This window comes from Haliotis cracherodii, unplaced genomic scaffold (assembly GCF_022045235.1).
Source record: "Haliotis cracherodii isolate W230 unplaced genomic scaffold, xgHalCrac1.p SCAF_4, whole genome shotgun sequence".
Classification (NCBI taxonomy): Eukaryota; Metazoa; Mollusca; class Gastropoda; order Lepetellida; family Haliotidae; genus Haliotis; species Haliotis cracherodii.
In genome coordinates this window covers 46,010,541-46,030,779 of record NW_027266297.1, presented here as the reverse complement: position 1 = coordinate 46,030,779, position 20,239 = coordinate 46,010,541, and the positions used below count along the sequence as shown (strand labels likewise).

The 20,239-nt window shown below is 40.6% G+C and overlaps 1 protein-coding gene across 2 annotated transcripts in view; it reads left to right on the top strand.

Annotated features, from left to right (window-relative positions):
• The window catches only part of LOC139480083 (QRFP-like peptide receptor), a 36,594-nt gene extending 16,606 nt beyond the window's left edge, over positions 1 to 19,988 (top strand). Inside the window, exons 2-6 of one of the 2 annotated variants that reach the window (XM_071263090.1) lie at positions 14,267 to 14,388; positions 16,945 to 17,068; positions 17,412 to 17,614; positions 18,526 to 18,670; positions 19,260 to 19,988. In XM_071263090.1, coding sequence (XP_071119191.1) covers positions 14,267 to 14,388; positions 16,945 to 17,068; positions 17,412 to 17,614; positions 18,526 to 18,670; positions 19,260 to 19,766 — 1,101 coding nt within the window. In that variant the 3' untranslated portion in view covers positions 19,767 to 19,988. Of the gene's footprint in view, positions 1 to 14,266; positions 14,389 to 16,944; positions 17,069 to 17,411; positions 17,615 to 18,525; positions 18,671 to 19,247 lie in introns of both variants that reach the window. The other variant, XM_071263091.1, reaches the window with a different exon arrangement.
• Positions 19,989 to 20,239: the final 251 nt, after the last annotated feature.

The window sequence follows — 20,239 nt, the reverse complement described above, 5'->3', positions numbered from 1 at the left end:
TTCCTTGCTTCAATGTTTTATTCACGATGTTAACAGGAAATAGGAATGCGCTTTTCAACTTCAAACATTATCCATAATTACAGAGATAGATAATATTCATGTAAAGCATATCTTTGTAAGGAGGCTGACATACGCGATTCCATGTACATGACCTGGTGATTTAATATTGACCTGCGTACATTGATTTTTTTTCATCTGATTATATTAATTTTCGAAAGAACAGTGTGGGCAAAGTAGCATCTTTGGTCTGCCGAATTTTCTTAATTTAAGAAATGTTCGAAGCTTTCATAAATTCTTAAAAGGAATATCTGATGTATACATATTAATAAGAAGTAGACTTTGTTCATTTCAACACCGGCATGATTTGGACAACATTAATATATAGGCAATGAGGAAACGTCACAAGTTTTCTGGACAAAGAAACATATATTCCTGGGCCCAACAAATGTACCACCAAATCTTTAATACAAACAAGGAATGTGTTTTATCATAAGCTGAATAGCATTTATCAATAATGTTCATCTACAAAAACGTGTTTGAAGCGAGACATTAAAACTGCCATCGACTATGTTGCAAAACGTACATTATATACGTGCTTCGTTTTGCTTGTAAGCAGTAGAACTAATTCCAAGTTAAGATATCGTCACTGGACGCCGGGAATCGCCGATGATCAACATGTTCTGATGATTGTCATGGTATACCTCGCCCTTCCTTTGTCTTGTCAGTACATTACCATCATTCGCTACCTCTTTGTATTTCTCTTATCATTTGTTATTTTCGAATATTTACATTTTTTGAGAGATGTGGAATTTGGAAATAGGATAAGTAGGCGTGCAATGGGCACCAAGTGTGCTCCACACCTTTCTGGTCTGTTTCTTAAAGCATACAAGTCGGGATCTCTTCACGGATTACCAAAATCAAAACAAGGAAATTTGGCCGACAAGTTGAACTTTAGCGTCTGGCATATCAATGATCTGATTTCAATCAATAATGGTCATATAACCATTCCTCTCCACTCATTTACCAAATTAACTACACATAAAAGCGACCAGAACTAAATAAAGATTCAAAGTGACCAAAATATCAGCAAGATTGTATGAGAAGAGGGATGACGTCAACTGTTATGTCGAGAATTATTCCAGCCGTTCCAGCCTTTGGCATCTACATTTCACAACTTTGAGGTACAGTCGAGCTACTCTTTCCGCGAAGATTTCAAAGAACTCTTGCTCAAAAACTGTTTAATCAGGCTTACAACATTCAATACCCTTGTACTAATAATAAAATAATAACAAGTGTACCCCACAGAACTATCAACAAGGATGTACAATTTTTATTTTGGAATGTATCAGGGCTGATGGCTAAATTACAGGATCGTGACTTTGTAAGCTTTATATGTAAATGCGACATCATTGGATTGACAGAATCCTGGTCCAAAGATATTGACTTACTATCCATATTTCCAGATTTTAAGGTTATAACAAAACATGGAGAAAAAATATCTGACTTCGGCCGCCTTTCAGGTGGAATAGTACTTCTTATAAGAAAAAGGTATGAGAATTTTGTGAAATGGACAAAAATCCGTAAAAGTGGAATATTTGTGTTATTAGACAAAACCATGTTTAATATAGATAAGGATGTAGTGTACTCATGTGTGTATATTCACCCAGAATCGTCACGCTGGTACAGTGCGTTATCACCTGATTGTAGTAACGGTGTGCTATTGTTGCAGGAGGAGCTACTAGATGTTCTTTCTCACTGCGGCAACTATTATATTATGTTAGGTGGAGATTTCAATGCACGCACAGGTACTGAGCCGGATTTTGTTGAAGATGATATTCTTGAATATTTAGAAAATGATAATTCTTCCGTGTATAGTTTTCTACTCGACCATTTTAACATGGTACGAGCGTCAGCAGATAATGTGTTAAACAACTTTGGAAAAAGTTTGATAAATTTATGCAGTATCTTAAATATACATATCTTGAATGGAAGATGTGGGTCAGACTCAGAAGTTTGAGACTATACGTTTATTGGCCATCAAGGTGCTAGCGTCATAGATTACATAATCTGTTCATCTGGGTTGTTTGGCGTATGCTGTAATTTCACCATTGTATCACGCACGGAATCCTGTCATCTTCCTGTCATGGCGAGCTTATATACTTCTGTGCAGACTAAACCCGTGCAAGCTCATGGTAATAAGAAGGCTTCCAAATTCGTTTGGGTCAATGATAAAGCTGACCAATTTATGTATAACTTGTTGAGCAGTGAATGCTACTCTTTATTAGAAAAGGCTGTTGACGAAGTGTTACACAATATAGACGAAAGTGTTAGATACATGTCAGAGGCCTTGTGCACGGCAGCAAGCGACATGAAAAGAGTGTGTACTTCTAACACATCTTGTCAACAGTGGTTTGACCGTGAATGTGAGCTACTCAAAAAGGAAAGATGTAAATATTTAAACAATTTTAGGAGAAAAAAAGGATAATAACTCATTATATGAGTATAATTATATTAGAAATAAATATAATAGTGTATGCAGAGAAAAGAAAACGAATTTTTTCAAAGAGAAACAGGAAAAACTTGAACGTTGTATGCGCGATTCTAAACAATTTTGGGCCACTCTTAAAGGGCTAAACACTAATCGTTATACACAAAACAATATTCCAATTGATGATTGGTTTAACTATTTCAGGGATCTGTTTTCAACTTCTACAGAGAACGAGGAAAGATGTTTTGATATCGACGAATGGAATGTATTTGATAACTCTTTTTGTCAGTTAACTTCAGATATTCTTGATTCACCTATAACAAGAAATGAAATTTCAGAAAGCATCGCAAACTTAAAAAGCAATAAAGCAGCTGGTGAAGATAATTTGATTCCTGAATTTTTTAAATATTCGTCCGATATTCTCCTCCCCTACCTTGAAATTCTTTTTAACGTTATGCTTGAAAAGACTTATTTTCCAGAACAGTGGACTCTGGGGAAAGTAATTCCTTTGCACAAACAGGGATCAACTAATGTCACCAATAACTATAGGGGTATAACCCTTTTGAGTGTTTTCAGTAAGATTTTTACCAGTATTATACACAAACGTTTAGTATTTTGGACAGATTCCTTTAATAAGATAGATGAAGCACAAGCCGGTTTCAGGCATGGATACTCTACAATTGATAATGTATTTGTATTGCAGACACTTGTACAGAGATATTTAACACGAAAAGGAGAAAAAATGTATGCTATATTTGTTGATTTTGCTAAGGCGTTTGACTCAATTAACAGAAACATGTTGTGGTCCCTTTGCAAATCTCAAGGTATCAGTACTAAAATTGGTAAATTACTATGTTGTATATACCACAATGTGAAGGTCTGTGTTCGAAACAATAACACCTTATCTGATTCCTTCTACTGTAATATTGGGGTTAGACAAGGATGTATTCTAAGTCCATTTCTGTTTTCATTTTTCATAAATGAACTTTCGATACAAATATCTGAAAATTGTAACGAGGGTATCCAACTCCATCCAGCAACTATTAAACTTTTCCTACTCCTTTTTGCTGATGATATAGTTATGTTCTCGAGCACAGTACCTGGACTTCAAAAGTTAATAAATGAACTTGAGTATTATTGTAACAAATGGAAATTGAAGGTCAATATCGATAAGACAAAGGTTGTAGTTTTCAAAAATGGAGGGAAATTATCAAAACGAGAAAAATGGCTATACAAAGGTGAAAAACTTGAGGTTGTAAGAAGTTACAAATATTTGGGGGTACATTTTACAAATCGACTTACTTGGTCACTGCATTGCAACAAAGCCGCACTACAAGCCAAAAAGATTTTAATTGGCATTTTACAAAACCTAAAACCCCTTGGATATATTAGCTTTGAAACATTCTCTAAGATTTTCGACACTAAGATCAGTCCTATTTTACTCTATGGTGCTGAAGTCTGGGGTCTAGAGAACTATGATACAATAGAGAAGGTACATCTATTTGCGTATAAAAGATTTTTAGGAGTAAATTCCAACACTCCAAATGTTACAGTTTACGGGGAATGTGGGAGATACCCAATGTATATATTCAGTTACATAAAAGTAATAAAATATTGGATAAAATTGCTTAAAATGCCAAATACCAGATTCCCAAAGAAATGCTATAACATGATGATTTTTTACGATAGCAGAGGTAAAAATAACTGGGCCTCGGGTGTCAAAAAGATACTCCAATCTTGCGGGTATGAGTACATTTGGAGAGAGCAACATGTAACAGTACCAGATCGTTTCATATATAATTTAAGACAAAGGCTAAAAGATATATATTTTCAAAAGTGGTACTCTTCACTAAACTTACATAATAAGTTAAAGCATTACACCTGTTTTAAATCATTCATTCCGACCGAAAAATATCTTTTGGATATAAATGTTAAGAAATTTCGAACAGCACTATCCCGTTTCAGATGTGGTTCTCATGACCTTCTAATAGAAAAAGGTAGACATTTAGCGATATCAAGGGAAAACAGATTGTGTAAATATTGTACTTGCAAAGAGATAGAAGATGAATACCATTTTTTGCTAGTCTGTCCATTGTATGCAAATATCAGAAAAGAATACATACATAAATATTTTTATCTGAATCCTAGAATAGACAAATTTTATATCCTCATGTCATCCCAAAATGAAACAGTCACAAAATATCTTTCAATGTATATATATCATGCAATGAACATCAGATCCTCTGCATTATAGATGTGATATTTTGTTACGATATATGTAATTCCTATTGCACCCATTGCTACTGTATGTATATATGTACTATAGGCCTATGGCCTTTTCAGTACTTGAAATAAAGATTGATTGAAAATAATAGAAGTAACGAGAAAATAATTGAAATGACGAAAATATAATCTTAACAAAAATTTCGAGAAAATAAACAAATAATTGACAAAACGAGAAATTTCGATTTAAAAATATATATCTACGATTAAAATGGCACCACTAAGCTTTCATACTGGTGAGGCGCGTTAAAGCGCTGAACAGCCACTGCTGTCTGTAGAATACCTGAAGCTAAGTACCACTGTATCTATATAGGCCACCAGGAGTCAAGTACTGACCTCTTTCTGCACACCATCAGGAGTCAAGTACTGACCGCTCTCTACCCACTACCTAAAGCCAATCTGACCGCTCTCTACACACGACCTGGAGTCAAGTACTGACCTCTCTCTGCACACTACGTAAAACCATTTCTGACCTCTCTCTACACACCACCAGGAGCCAAGTACTGGCCTTTCTCTTCACACAACCTGGAGCCAAGTACTGTCCTCTCTCTATAGACCACCTGGAGCTAAATACTGTTCTCACTCTACACACAACCTGAAACCAAGTACATTCCACCCTCTGCACACTCTGTGGAGCCAAGTACCGACCTCTCTCTACACACAACCTGGAGCCAAGTACTGTCCTCTCTCTAAACACTGTCTGGGGACAAATACTGACCTCTCTCTACACACAACCTGAAGCCAAGTAATGTCCTCTCTCTACACACCACCAGCAGCCAAGTACTGTCCTCTCTCAACACACAACCTGAAGCCAAGTACTGTCCTCTCTCTATAGACCATCTGGAGCCAAGTACTGTCCTCTCTCTACACACGACCTGAAGCCAAGTACTGTCCTCTCTCCATAGACCACCTGGAGCCAAGTACTGTCCTCTCTCTAAGGGGGCACGGGTGGCCCAGTCGTCTAAGGCGCCGCGATTCGCGATGATTGTGGGTTTGAATCCCGGTTCGCCCCGATTATGTTTCTAGGTTTGTCAGCACCATACCCATGCTCGTGGGTTTCACCGAAGTGATAAACGTCTGAGACCTGCATCAATTCGGGCTTTCCTACCACATTAAGAAAACACGTCGCGATATAACTGGAATACTGTTAAAAGCGGCGTTAAACCAAACTCACTCACCCACTCCTCTCTCTACACACAACCTGCAGCCAAGTGCTGTCCTCTCTCAACACACAACCTGAAGCCAAGTACTGTCCTCTCTCTATAGACCACCTGGAGCCAAGTACTGTCCTCTCTCTACACACAGCCTGAAGCCAAGTACTGTCCTCTCTCTACACACCACCATGAGTCGAGTACTGTCCTCTGCCTACACACAACCTGAAGCCAAGTAATGTCCTCTCTCTACACACCACCTGGAGCCAAGTGCTGTCCTCTCTCAACACACAACCTTGAGTCAAGTACTGTCCTCTCCCTACACACCACCCGGAGCCAAGTACTGTCCTCTCTCTATGCACAACGTGGAGTAAAGTACGGTCCTCTCTCTACACACCACCCGGAGCCAAGTACTGTCCTCTCTCTACACACTGTTTGGAGCCAAGTACTGTCCTCTCTCTACACACAACCTGAAGCCAAGTATTGTCCTCTCTCTACACACTGTATGGAGTCAAGCACTGACTTCTCTCTACACACCACCAGCAGCCAAGTGCTGTCCTCTCTCTACATACACCCTGGAGCCAAGTATTGTCCTCTCTCTACACACCACCTGGAGCCAAGTGCTGACCTCTCTCTACACATCACCTTGAGACAAGTCCTGTCCCCCACCTGGAGCCAAGTACTGACCTCTCTCTACACACCACCACCAGCCAAGTATTGTCCTCTCTCTACACACTGTCTGGAGCCAAGTACTGACCTCTCTCTACACACAACCTGGAGCCAAATACTAACCTCTCTCTACACACAACCTGAAGCCAAGTACTGTCCTCTCTCTACACACCAGTATACTGAGATTCATGTGTATTGACATTTATCTACAGTTACATACTGAGGTTAATGTGTATTGACGTTTATCTACAGTTACATACTGAGGTTCATGTGTATTGACATTTATCTATAGTGACATTCTGATGTTCATGTGTATTGATACATATCTACAGTTACATACTGGAGCTAACGTATCTGAGGTTCATTTGTATCATCATTTATCTTCAGTTACATACTGAGGTCCATGTGTATCAACATTTATCTACACTGACATACTGGAGCTAACGTATCTGAGGTTCATGTGTATTGACACATATCTGCAGTTACATACTGAGGTCCATGTGTATCAACATTTATCTACAGTGACATACTGGAGCTAATGTATCTGAGGTTCATTTGTATCATCATTTATCTTCAGTTACATACTGAGGTCCATGTGTATCAACATTTATCTACACTGACATACTGGAGCTAACGTATCTGAGGTTCATGTGTATTGACACATATCTACAGTTACATACTGAGGTCCATGTGTACTGACATTTATCTACACTGACATACTGGAGCTAATGTATCTGAGGTTTATTTGTATCAACATTTATCTACAGTTACATACTGAGGTCCATGTGTATCAACATTTATCTACACAGACATACTAAATCTAATGTATCTGAGGTTCATGTGTATTGACACATATCTACAGTTACATACTGAGGTCCATGTGTACTGACATTTATCTACAGTGACATACTGGAGCTAATGTATCTGAGGTTCATGTATATTGACACATAACTACAGTTACATACTGAGGTCCATGTGTACTGACATTTATCTACACTGACACACTAAAGCTAATGTATCTGAGGTTCATGTGTATTGACATTTATTTACACTGACATACTGGATCAACGTATCTGAGGTTCATGTGTATTGACATATATCTACTAAACCGCAAAATAAACGTCACCATGGATAGATACACGAGACACCTTATTTGTCCAAACACTGTAAGCATACTTTGAGACATATTAAAAAGATGAAACTGGGCAAAACTGATCATCAAGGTTGAAATTAAAGTGTCAAATGTTCTTATAGTGAAACACAACACTAGTCTCTGAGAAAATGGCATCACAAGTCAGTGTCTCGCGTGTCCGCCATGTGCATTGTTGATTGGCGAGCAACGTCGATACATGGAATGGATGAGGCGGTTGGTGAAGGCCATAGGCACATAGCCCACACTCTGAGGGACGCCTGAGGCAGTTCAGCTGCAGTTGTCGGCCTTGGTCGGACGTCATTCAGTCGTCTTTGAATCTCGTCCCACAGGTGCTCAATGGAATTTGAATCGGGACTGAAGGCAGGCCACTGCATGGTTCTGATGCCATTCTGCTGGAGGAACGAACGGTGTCGGCACTAATGTGTCGCTGGTGTATAGCCATATAATGTCGGGCAGTTTCCGCAGCAGTAACAAAGCGATCTTGAAGATGCTGTCGCACAATCTGACGATCCTTGGTCTTCCACTACGTGGTCGGTCATCTGGTACCGTTGCTGGAGCCTGTATATGGTCCTTACGACCAAGGGCTTGGTGTCGCTGATTTCTTGTCAAACGAATGAATGTTATCCGACCTGTGTGATTTTTTATACAGGGCAAGAATTTAGTATTTAGTAAGGACAACTGTGTATGTACCTGTATTTAGTAAGAGACCACTGTGTATTTACCTGTATTTAGTAAGGGACAATTGTGTATGTACCTGTATATAGTAAGGGGGAAACTGACTGAAACTTCAAAGAGTGATAGTCAACGGAATGTTTGTGATTTAGTTTCGAATATGAGAGGGCTGGAATAAAAAATGCCTTTTCAAATTATTTGACTATTTAGCTTTGGTAAAACAAATGTCATACCTATTTTCACAATGGTCCGTTGTGATTTTACATGTTGGATGTGTTTCTCTTACATTTCTCAAAATATCATATCTTACAACATTTTGCAAACAGTATATTAGGTTTGTCAACAGTGTCAAAAAAAGAATGCTACTTTCGCCCAGTTAACTTTGATTATTATCCAGAGGAAAATTAGAATTGAGGCCACCGAATGCCAGCTGAGTGTCTTCAGGCACAATATCGCTTTTTCCCTCCGTTGAAACCTTCGCGTGAATGTGGACGACTGCTGCATACTGGGTGCAAGAGTTGTGACATCTCACTCAGTATAACCTTCCTTACATTTAGACGATGACTTATGGATACTGACTACGAAACTATGTCTGAAAATAATCAGTCTTGTGTATCTCTTAATAGTCGTCATACAGATATGTTCTCAGGTAATATCGGTGTAAAGGTTTTCTTATCTCTTAGGAAATAAATGATTCACAATGTGGCATTGATATCGACGGCACTATGCTCAGTGAACTAGAGAATTTAGTTGTTTAAATGCTATTCATAACAGAGCCTGCCATGGTAATAAAACTCTAAATTTGACCATCCGCGGCGAGATGGGTCGGTTGTCTTGTACAACAAAAAAGAAAATTGAGGTAATCCTTGTTTGGAGAAAACTGAACATGGTAGCCGCAACGTGAATTGTAAATGTAGTGAAATTTTGGTCTTTTAAATCCCTTAAATTATGGGTAATCAGTAATTAATTTAATCCATCAATCCATAATTGATTGACGTGTTCTACAATGCACTGAGAGATTTTAATGATATAAAAAATAGTCTGATTGCTATTGATCACGATATTTAGCTTCGAACTCTATGGAAAGACAGTGGCCGTGCGGTAACAAAAAAAATGGTGAAACAGGTTTCCCGCCTATGGTATAAACTGCACGAGAAAGTTAGCTGTATAAATGCGTTCGTCTGCAGGGTATAACCACACGTGATGAAAGCACACAAAATAAACGCCACGACTGTCACAGGAGCAGAGAGCCATCGATATGGCCGAAATAGGGGCAACACAGGTCAAAATTGCCAGAAGGTTTGGTTGTACACTATTGACGGTAGCCAGGTTGATTCAACGGTACAGGCAGACAGGGAGGACACAGGACAGGCCTAGAACCAGACGACCCCGAGTGACAACACCACTGGAAAACGGTCAGATACGGCTCATTCACCTGCGAAACAGATTCGTTACGACGACGGCAGCAACAGCGTTGGGACATCCCATTAGCCAACGTACAGTACTACGACGACTTCGTCCTTTCCGAGGAATGGTACTTACTGCTCGCCTGAGACTGCGATTGGCGAGGCAGGTTCGACGCTGGCAAGTGAGAAATTGGCGTCGAGTGCTGTTTACTGATGAAAGTCGGTTTAACTTGTTTCGAAATGACGGCAGAGAACGAGTTTATCGACGCAGAGGGGAACGTTTGGCTCCGGCGTGTATTCGAGAGGTCAATCCATTCGGCGGGGGAGGTGTCATGGTGTGGTTGCGGTATTTATGGAGATCAGTAGACTGATTTGGTGATTATACAGGGAAACCTAAACGCTGTGCAGTACAGAGACCAAGTGTTGCAGCCAGGTGTGCTTCCGTTCTAACAAAACCAACAGCAGGGGAAATTGTTTCAACACGACAATGCCAGGTCTGACTCGGAACTTTCTAAACCAGCAGAACGTTGACGTTTTGCCCTGGCCTGCCCACTCACCCGATATGAATTCTATTGAACATCTGTGGGACCATCTTGACAGACAAATTAGAGCACGCCATCAGCCTCCCGTCAACAGACAAGAATTGCAGCAGGCCCTGAGAGACGAGTGGTAACGGATTCCAGTCCACGTCATCAGAAGACTGACGTCATCGATGAGGCGGCATATCACAGCATGCATTGAGGTAGCTGAAGGTCATACACGCTATTGAAGGCAACTGTGTCGACAATGAACTTGTAGAAAATTACATTTCTTCCCCACCATTGTTTACCTTGAGCTTACATTACCTATGATTTCAAAATTTCATTCAAACTGTGGTTGATCAATCATTTGTTACCCCTCCCTAGATTATATTATAATTCACAACAAAACCTCTTCTTGTTATTTTTTTTATCGATCATGGAACTCGACCTATACTTTCTTTTGCCGACCAGTTTATTATCGTAGTGTTCTTGCAAAGTTGACATGCGGTACACTCCCTCCAGAAATAGAACTCGGTCGAATTTCACGTCCAAGAACTCACTTCATCGTATTTGGAAATACTGTGACCACCAACAAGTGGAGGATGAAGTTCACTTTTTGACTAAATGTCAATTCTTTTCTGAGATTGTTTTCATATTGTTCTCCAATATGTCACCAACTGATCAGACCACATATAAATAATGAAGAATAATCTGATTATTTCCCCCTACCCGCTGCTGCTACTTTAATGTGTATTCGCAAAAGTTCACTGCGCCATCTTTCAAATTTGATAATGATTGTATTACATATTTATGCACTTATTTGTATTCTGGTGTCTCGTAGGCCTTTGTTGGCCGGACAATGCACATTGATGAATGTTATGTATTATATTATACGTATGTGCATTGTGTGACACCGTAATAAAATAATTTTCTTCTTCTTCGGCCTCTTCTCGTCGCGGTGTCAAAACTCAAATGTAACTTAGTGTATGATGACAACATCAGCGTCTGCAGGTCCACGCTTCTTCTCCACACGGCAACTTACAGGACTTCTCATAACCCTACTGTTGGTTAATGTGGGACATTGTTATGATATATCACACTCAGTCAATATTTGATTACAATATTCCTTTGGCTTCTATTGACTGTCTCGTCGCTTTTAAAGGATGTGCGGATTTTTTTTTTATTTCCGAGTTTTGTGCCTACTAATGCAATATCCAGAAAGTAAATTAACATCTTCTGTTACACAAAGGGCTGCATGAAATAAATAAATGCGATAGAATATAACAAGCAGCAGGAAGTGCATGCTCAGTTGTATGTGTGATGCCCCAACGACGCAATGGCCATACATCCAACGCTGTTACATTGAGTCACAGGTACTACTGTACCCTTGGGGCTAATATTTATTTTATTTGTCATAAATGACAATACCAAGGGTCATTTTGGTATTTTTCAACCAAGCGTTCAGGATGCCCTAGTTCTTCCCAGCTGTCGACCTCCTGGTGCGGAGGAGGCTACAATGTTCTATAACGATTTACTAGCCATACCTAAGAATGTTTTTTGTATGTTTCTTTGTTCTTTAACGACGCACGCTTATATATTATGAGCACCGTCCCCGTCTTGTACGATGACACGCATGCCACCACAACCACCACCACGATCACCACCAAGTCACCACCACCACCACAATCACCACCAAGTCACCACCACCACGATCACCACCAAGTCACCACCACCACTAAATCACCACCACAACCATATCACCACCACCACCACAAAATCACAACCACCTCTACCACCAAGTAACCATCACCACCAAGTCACCACCACCACCACCAAGTCACCACCACCATCACCAAGTCACCACCACCACCACCACCAAGTCACTTACACCACAACCAAGTTAGCACCACCACCACCAAGTCACCACCATCACCAAGTCACCACCACCACCACCACCAAGTCACCACCACCACCACCAAGTCACCACCACCACCACCACCAAGTCACCACCACCACCACCTCCATGTCACCACGACCACACCTAGCCACAATCACCACCACCAAGTCACCACCACCACCACTACCAACTCACCACCACCACCAAGTCACCATCACCACCAAGTCACCATCACCACCAACTCACCATCACCACCAACTCACCATCACCACCACCAACTCACCATCACCACCACCACCACCAAATCACCACTACCAAGTAACCATTACCAGCACCAGCACCAAGTCGCCACCACCACCACCACCAAGTCACCACTACCAAGTCATAACCACCACCACCACCAAGTTAGTACCACCACCACCACGATCACCCCAAAGTCACCACCACCACCAAGTCACCACCACCACCACCAAGTAACCACTACCACCACCATCAAGTCACCACCACCACCACCACCACCACCAAGTCACCACCACCAAGTCACCACCACCACCAAGTCACCACCACCAAGGCACCACCACCAAGCCACAATCACCATCAACAAGTCACCACCACCAACAACAACAACAACTCACCATCACCACTAAGTCACCACCACCACCACCACCAAGCCACAATCACTATCATAAAGTCACCACCACCAACAACAACTCACCACCACCATCAAGTCACCACTACCACCACCAAGTCACCACCACCACTAAATCACCACCACCACCATGTCACCACCACCACCACCAAATCACCACCACCTCTACCACCAAGTACCCACCACCACCAAGTCGCCACCACCACCACCATCACCAAATCACCACCAGCACCACCACCACCACCAAGTCACCACCACCACAACGCCCACCACATTGTCGCCACAACCATCACCAAGTCACCCCCACCACCCCCAAGTCGCTACCCGGACTACCACCAAGTCACCACAACCACTCCCAAGTCACCTCAACCTCCACCACCACTAAGTCACTAACACCACAACCAAGTCATCACCACCACCACCGAGCCACAACCAACACAAAGTCACCACCATCACCAAGTCATCACCAGCACCACCGAGTCACCACCACAACAAAGTCTACACCACCACCAAGTCACCACCACCACCAAGTTACCACCACCACCAGGTCATCACCACCACCGAGTCACCACCACCACCAAGTCACCACCATCACCAAGTCATCACCAGCACCACCGAGTCACCACCACAACAAAGTCTACACCACCACCAAGTCACCACCACCACCAAAATTACCACCACAACCAAGTCAACACCACCACCACCAGATCCATATAGTCATCTCGACAAGCACTGCGCCTTGTCAGATGTATTAACGGCAACTATAGTCACTTACAATTGCTGATATAAAATTCCTATATCTGACACTTATTAACCTGTGTTGAAAGGAATGCTTGACATGTGGAATTGATTGGTATCATTATCAATGATTTCCAAGAGGTTCAGAACTTCCCAAAGGGTACACGGTACCGCCATTGACGGGGTATTATTTCGATACATGTTTTGTTTTGACGATAAACAGAACAATTATCGTATTAAAAATCGTATAAATTGTCTAATACGGGACAACTTATTGTGGGACTTATAATCGGGTCTGGCTGGACGCTATTTCTGGTAGACATTGTACAGACTCATGTATGAGGCTCATTTAAGAGGCTTCCAAAAAATGCAGCCACCTTAATTACAGCATGTTTGAAACAGGATAAATTGTACTGCTGAATGGAACACAAAGGTTCTTTAATTTTTTAGGAAATATTTGGTGATCTGGCATGGAAAAAAGATAAGTTATAGTCTTTGTGAAAAGTACACCCATCGAGTGTCGTCCAAGTATCTTGCGGCACGATTGTAATTATATACATTATAAAAAGAAAATACAATGGTCCCTGATTTTATACAACAACTCGATCATGTTTCATTTGAACCTATGTTGTTTTACAGATTGCCAAGTTTTTCACATTCACGTGGACATTTGGCGAGTTCCTTTGTAAAGGTGTCCACTATCTCCAGAATGTCGTCATCATTTGCTCAGTGGCCAACTTGACCGGACTAAGTCTCGAGAGGTAGCGTACTTACATTGTATTTCTCCCACCCTCAATCATATCCCCACATTGCAACAACCGTACCGTATTTTTGTGAAACGTTTATTACATACATGTTTTGTTTAATCGGTAATATAACATACTTAAATAACACCGATTACACCAAAGGTGGACATGACATGTCATATTGCCGATAACACTTAAGGTAGACGTGATGTACTGTAATATTTGCCATTACACTTAAGGAAGGCGTGATGTACTGTAATATTGCCCATAACACTGAAGGTGGACGTGATGCATATGAACTGTAATATTGCCCATTACACTGAAGTAAGACGTGATGTACTGTAATATTTGCCAGTACACTTAAGTAAGACTTGATGTACTGTAATATTGCCCACTACACTTAAGGTAGACGTGATGTACTGTAATATTGCCCACTACACTTGAGGAAGACGTGATGTACTGTAATATTTGCCATTACACTTAAGGTAGACGTGATGTACTGTAATATTGCCCATTACACTTAAGGTAGACGTGATGTTCTGTACTATTTGCCATTACACTTAAGGAAGACGTGATGTGCTGTAATATTTGCCATTACACTTAAGGTAGACATGATGTTCTGTACTATTTGCCATTACACTTAAGGAAGACGTGATGTTCTGTACTATTTTCCATTACACTTAAGGTAGACGTGATGTACTGTAATATTTGCCATTACACTTAAGGAAGGCGTGATGTACTGTAATATTGCCCATTACACTGAAGTAAGACGTGATGTACTGTAATATTTGCCAGTACACTTAAGTAAGACTTGATGTACTGTAATATTGCCCACTACACTTAAGGTAGACGTGATGTACTGTAATATTGCCTACTACACTTGAGAAAGACGTGATGTACTGTAATATTTGCCATTACACTTAAGGTAGACGTGATGTACTGTAATATTGCCCATTACACTTAAGGTAGACGTGATGTTCTGTACTATTTGCCATTACACTTAAGAAAGACGTGATGTGCTGTAATATTTGCCATTACACTTAAGGAAGACTTGATGTTCTGTACTATTTGCCATTACACTTAAGGTAGACGTGATGTACTGTAGTATTTGCCATTACAATTAAGGTAGACGTGATGTGCTGTAATATTGCCCATTACACTTAAGGTAGACGTGATGTTCTGTACTATTTGCCATTACACTTAAGGAAGACGTGATGTACTGTACTATTTGCCATTACACTTAAGGAAGACGTGATGTACTGTAATAGTGCCCATGACACTTGAGGAAGACGTGATGTACTATAATATTTGCCATAACACTTAAGGTAGACGTGACATACTGTAATATTTGCCATTACACTAAAGGAAGACGTGATGTACTGTAATATTTGCCATTACACTTAAGGAAGACGTGATGTACTGTACTATTTGCCATTACACTTAAGGAAGACGAGATGTACTGTTATATTTGCATTTACACTTACACGCATTGACACTTACACGCATTCACACTCACACACGTATTGACACTCACACGTGATAATCTGTGAGATTCTGCCCCGAATCTAAAGTACACAAAGAAACAGAACAGTACCATTGATATTTTGTATATACTGAAAAACAGTAATGGGCCCCTGGTATTTTTCATGCACTGATGTTGATATCGTGTGTTCCTTAAACCTTACTTTGACTGAGATTGACTACCAACGCCTTCATTTGATGCAGAGACATATGGTTCAGCTCAAAAATATTGTGCATTTTGTGTATAGTGCATCTATAGGTTTAGAATCCACAGAAGCTTACACCGTAAAGACCAGAAACTAGCCCAGTGCCAGATACCATGCTTAAATCCTTCCTCCGATTGTTAGACCTTAAGCCAATCATCGAGGGACATATTCAATAATAATCACACCTGTCCATTCTAATTAATCTCAAATTAAGATTTAGTATAATGATATAATTCAATAATTGCATATAGTGACATGAAACATATTGACTACTACCCCGATACTATACTTATCTGACAAAACATTCATGGAAGGTCATGTCAGGTGAGTCCTAAGCGAACTTAGATCGCCCAATCTAAAGCACGCGTAGGTTTGTTAACCGTCGTTAACCGAACATATAGTACACCACTTTGGATGTAGATGTCATGGAGCTCAGATAGGATACGATAGCTAAAATATCCACAACATATACAGAGCGCCCTTTATTATTTTGCATTCCGAGAGTTCGTTTGCGAGGTACATAAGTCAGATATGCTGCATGTCACTCCTTCGGATAGTTTAGAAGCTTCGGCTCTTATTGGCTAATAAGAAAGTTCACCTGACGCTCCCGTCCACAAATGTTCGCAAAGAGGGTTATAGTATCGGAGAAAAATGTGTTAATTCGATTGCCTACGGTATTGACAATTCAAAAACATTTTATTGAGTAAATGTACATGTGTACATAGGTCGGAAATTATTTACATTTTAATCCTGAATTGAAGAGAAACTGAAGTGTATGTCTCTAAGAGTATAACTACATACATTGAACACCCAGGCGGTATGTAAAATAGTGTATGAATTTCAGGTACTACGCCATCCTACACCCTATGAGAGCCAAGTACACCTGCACCGTGGCTTTGGCACGAAGAACCGTTCTGATACTTTGGGTTCTCAGTATCATAATGGGCGTACCAATACTCATTGGGCAGGTAAAAACACTGTAAACACATGTTATAAAAATGTCCCAAACTATTATTTTGGTTAATATTTATTTTTTAAATTAAATATTGAAAATCAAACATTTTTGTAAAACGTTTCGCATCAAAAAGTAAAACGAAACAGTTCTTTGAATAAACAAATTAAACCGAATGACAGATAGCTGCTACTCTACACCTGATGTGATAGAAAGTTGTATTGAATATTCATATGGGACTATGATTTTTTGCTGATTTTTTTTTATAAGTTTACATGTTCGTGTTGAAGTTGAAGCTGGGATAGGATTCATTCTTTGAAAGATGAACAGTAGGTAGTGATGTGCACTTGTGACTCCAGCAACACATCCTGGTGGGGTCCAGGCGGAAAGGTTACTGGTGCATGGAGCAGTGGGATCTCCCTATCTACCACCAGCTCTACCAGATATACATGTTCTTCCTCATCTTCCTCCTGCCCTTGACCTTGATGACGTTCGCCTATGCCAGTATCTGCAGAAAGCTTTGGCTTGTTCGCTATCACAGAGCGTCTATCAGGGCGAACAAGTAAGTCGACAGCAGGCTCCTAGTGGTTGTTAACGACATTAGTTTGTCGGTTATTAGAAGTAGACTGATTTGCGTAACGTGGTGGGAAATGGAAATGCTGTTGATATGCCTGGATATTTACGATATGTTATTCTGTGCAACATTATGAAGGTAATCAATTATACGTATGACTGGTAACAATTTGGATGTTTATATTAATTATTCAAGAAAACAGTGTGTTAGGGAAGATAACTTATGGATTTCAACTTCTTTATTATGATGAACACAATGTCTCGGAGTATATAACTACTACTCTCATCATTTTCTTACTTGTGTGTATCACTTCTAAATGCCATGCAAAGGCTTGAGGAGTGTTTAAGTCAGAAAACCTTTTTGTTAATGGCAAATGAAGCATAGTGTTGTTTTCTTTGTAAAGATTCCTCATGATGCTCTGTGAAGTAAACACGCAACCAGAACGGTATCACAATACCTTCATTTTCACTACCTGAACACAATACATGATGTCATATATATTCAAATGTTTAAAGACAGTGATTGAGCGTTCATTCCAGATGCTGCTTGTTCCCAAAAAGATGCTTACATTGTCGTGCCATTGTTGGCGTAAATTATATCGACACAGTCCTAACTGGTAGTTTTGGTGACCGGTACAGAAATGGAAATCCAGTATTACTTAATTAGATGTCATGTCACTTTTGGTCATCAAGGCTTTGGGAGTCGCTCGATTGGTGCCTTTAAGGAAGATTGAGAATATTTCATGGACGTTTCGATGGGCGCCTTTAAGGAAGATGTCACAATATTTCATGGAGGTTTCGAGGGCGATATACTTCCAAACAAAACAAGAACAAAATATTACTGTATACTTTACTTATTACTACTCTTATAACAAGAGGATATGTTGTTTTGTCATCCAGCTTACGGTACTCATGCCAGGAGACAATCCTGCTCAATGGGGACACTACACCCGGAGCCTTGCGAAGAGACAAAATAGTCCCGAGTGCTTTTACTGTTCGGCGGAAGAAGCTATTTGCTGCGGATGAAGACTCCACTAGGAAACAGGTAGGTGGCGACTGATGATGAAAATGTTCACTGTTGGATATATCAGCAAGTTCAGATGGTTCAACAAGATCCTCACAATAACAGACCATTCTAAGAACTTATTTTTTGTCGGTTACGCATTATTTCATTTCAAGTGTCATGGTATTAGTATAGTAAAAATGCAATCTACAAGCTCTATCCAGCCTGACTAACAAACACTCGTAAATATAGGGAAATAGCAAGTTAGTCTAAGACATTTTTGTCAACACAATATAATGACATTCATACAGGCATAATAATACATCTGTCTCTATAACTTTAGTTTGACATATTTTTCTTGGGGTCACTCTGGAGGGTAACGAGGGGGTTCCATACAATGGAGCAATCAAATTCATATCTACTTGCACTTTCAGATCCCTTGCCCAAATCTCACTTTCACCTTCCGTTTTAGTTCCAAATGATTTTTTATCACCTTATCACCCCCCCCCCCCCCCCCCAACCCCCTCCCAACGAATATATAATCTATGTGTAATGCACGTCCTAAATATGTGCGAGATAGGTATGTGGTAATGATGGTGCTAGACGTAAGCCTCTTTAGTTCACGTTTCAGGTGATAAAGATGCTGGTGGCTGTCATCGTGTTGTTTGCTGCATGCTGGGGCCCCATAATGGTCAACAACCTTCTGGTCTCCTTCGGCGTGCTGGAACAACTAAGCCTTGGCTACCTGAAGCCAATGAGGCAGGCTTTCTGGCTCATGTCGTATTTCAACAGTTGTGTAAATCCAATCGTCTATGGCTTTATGTCCAAAAATTTCCGTGATACATTCCGTTATACCATCGGCCTTTGTTGCTTGAGGAGGACACCCAATAGGATGATGGTATTGCAAGGCCGCTGCTCCCTGCCTTCGGGGCAGTCCACTAGCATGCGGGCAGCTTCCATGTATGAAGCAGACAGATGGAACATCTATCGTTGCTCTAGAATGAATATATCACATGGTTCCCCAACCACTGAAATGACAGACTTACGAAAGTGCGCCGAACTTAAGACTCCTGTTAATCTGACCTTGAATGGTCACATCTGTACCAAGCCTTCTCATGATGTATGTCATTTGCCGTGAAGTGTCATAAAATGTCCGGAAAGCTACGTTCCCTTCAAGTGTCAACGTCTTGTGTGTAATGTGGTATCACCATGGACCGTCTTGCCGGGTTATCTGGACGTTGGCGTGTACACATTTGTTTAATTCCAGTTTGTGTAAGTACAACGCCCCACGATATCATCATGAGGAAGTCAACTTTTGTGTTCTGTGATCAGTCAGCAGATTAGGGGTTCTACCTCATCTAGTGCCATAAAGTACTGGCTGTAGATGGCGCTGTGAGCACCATCCTTTGTGTTTGTTTACTGTGTTAATTCCATCTTCCGCTGTTGTCCAGTGCTGTTGCGATCGATGTTGTACATCGTTATTAAATGAGAAACAATGCGAGAGAGAGAGAGAGAGAGAGAGAGAGAAAGAGAGAGAGAGAGAGAGAGAGAGAGAGAGAGAGAGAGAGAGAGAGAGAGAGAGAGAGAGAGAGAGAGAGAGAGAGAGAGAGA